Here is a 1,057-nt window from a genome sequence, read left to right as displayed (position 1 = left end):
AATAAATCACGTACTTACTAGTGATGCAATATTAAGTTTAACTTTAACTTCACTCCACCGCCATCTATGGACGAGAAAGTGAAACATTTTACCGCAGCAATGTCAAAAATTACTCATAGATGGCGTTATTAGTACGTACCTACCATTGAAAGGATTTTTAAAACCGCATAGGCTTTCTATAATAATTTTCTTCAAGCAGACTAAAGCTAAGTGAGCAGGAAGAAAAAGAAAATATTAAAAATAATTTTAAGTGCGTATATTAACCATAATTATCAAACATTATAGTCCCACTAAAATGTAATTCAAAAGATACTTTCTTAAGACATAAACTTATGAAACAAAACACAAAACAAGATTATCAAAGAAATCAATAACAGCCGCAAGAGCATTGTCCATTAATAGACACGGCTCCAGCAGCCGGCACGGCGCCGCCGAAGCTCACAGCGCCCATGATGGGGACCTGACCACCGATAGCAGTAGTACCGGAGACTGGCAGCTCACCAAGGACCGCCACGTTGCCTTCACCGGCGCCGCCGTAAGCAGCACCTCCGTATGCAGCAGCAGGAGCAAGTGCGCCACCATAAGCAGATCCGATGGCACCAAGACCGAGAGCACCAAGACCGAGGGCACCACCACATGGAGCAGCAGGAGCGAGCAGAGCAGGAGCAGGAGCTAAAGCTGGGGCTCCACACCCGCAGCCAACACCGCCGAGGTACTGACCGAACACTACCTGGACCAAGCAAGCTTGGATGCAGACCAACAGAACAGCGAGCCTAGACATGTTTGATGTTCGTTTGTGTTCAACGAGGAGCTGAAGACTGAATGATGTTCCTACTTGTAGACCACGTTTATATAGTGCAAAAATGCCTAATTTCAAAAGGTTTATATTTCAAGTTTTCTGTCTATTAGAAAATTTGCTATCAACTGTTTGGTAAGGATTTATGAAATGGTATTGATTATGAATTAACAACCATGGACTTAGAATAGTAATTTTTGCACAATAATGTGGATGGAAATAACAAAATGACACGTATCGATGATGCTTATTTTTGCATTG

The 1,057-nt window shown here is 42.3% G+C and overlaps 1 protein-coding gene across 1 annotated transcript; it reads right to left on the bottom strand.

Moving 5' to 3' along the window:
* Positions 1–338: 338 nt before the first annotated feature.
* Positions 339–834, bottom strand: LOC118279776 (chorion class A protein Ld5-like). The gene has a single exon (XM_035599523.2). The coding sequence runs from the start codon at positions 779–781 to the stop codon at positions 368–370; it is 414 nt and encodes a 137-aa protein (XP_035455416.2). The 5' UTR covers positions 782–834; the 3' UTR covers positions 339–367.
* Positions 835–1,057: the final 223 nt, after the last annotated feature.

The sequence above is a fragment of the Spodoptera frugiperda genome, chromosome 22 (assembly GCF_023101765.2).
Source record: "Spodoptera frugiperda isolate SF20-4 chromosome 22, AGI-APGP_CSIRO_Sfru_2.0, whole genome shotgun sequence".
In the NCBI taxonomy this organism is placed as follows: Eukaryota; Metazoa; Arthropoda; class Insecta; order Lepidoptera; family Noctuidae; genus Spodoptera; species Spodoptera frugiperda.
Note: the sequence above shows the minus strand (reverse complement) of the source record. Positions and strands in the feature narration are given on the sequence as shown.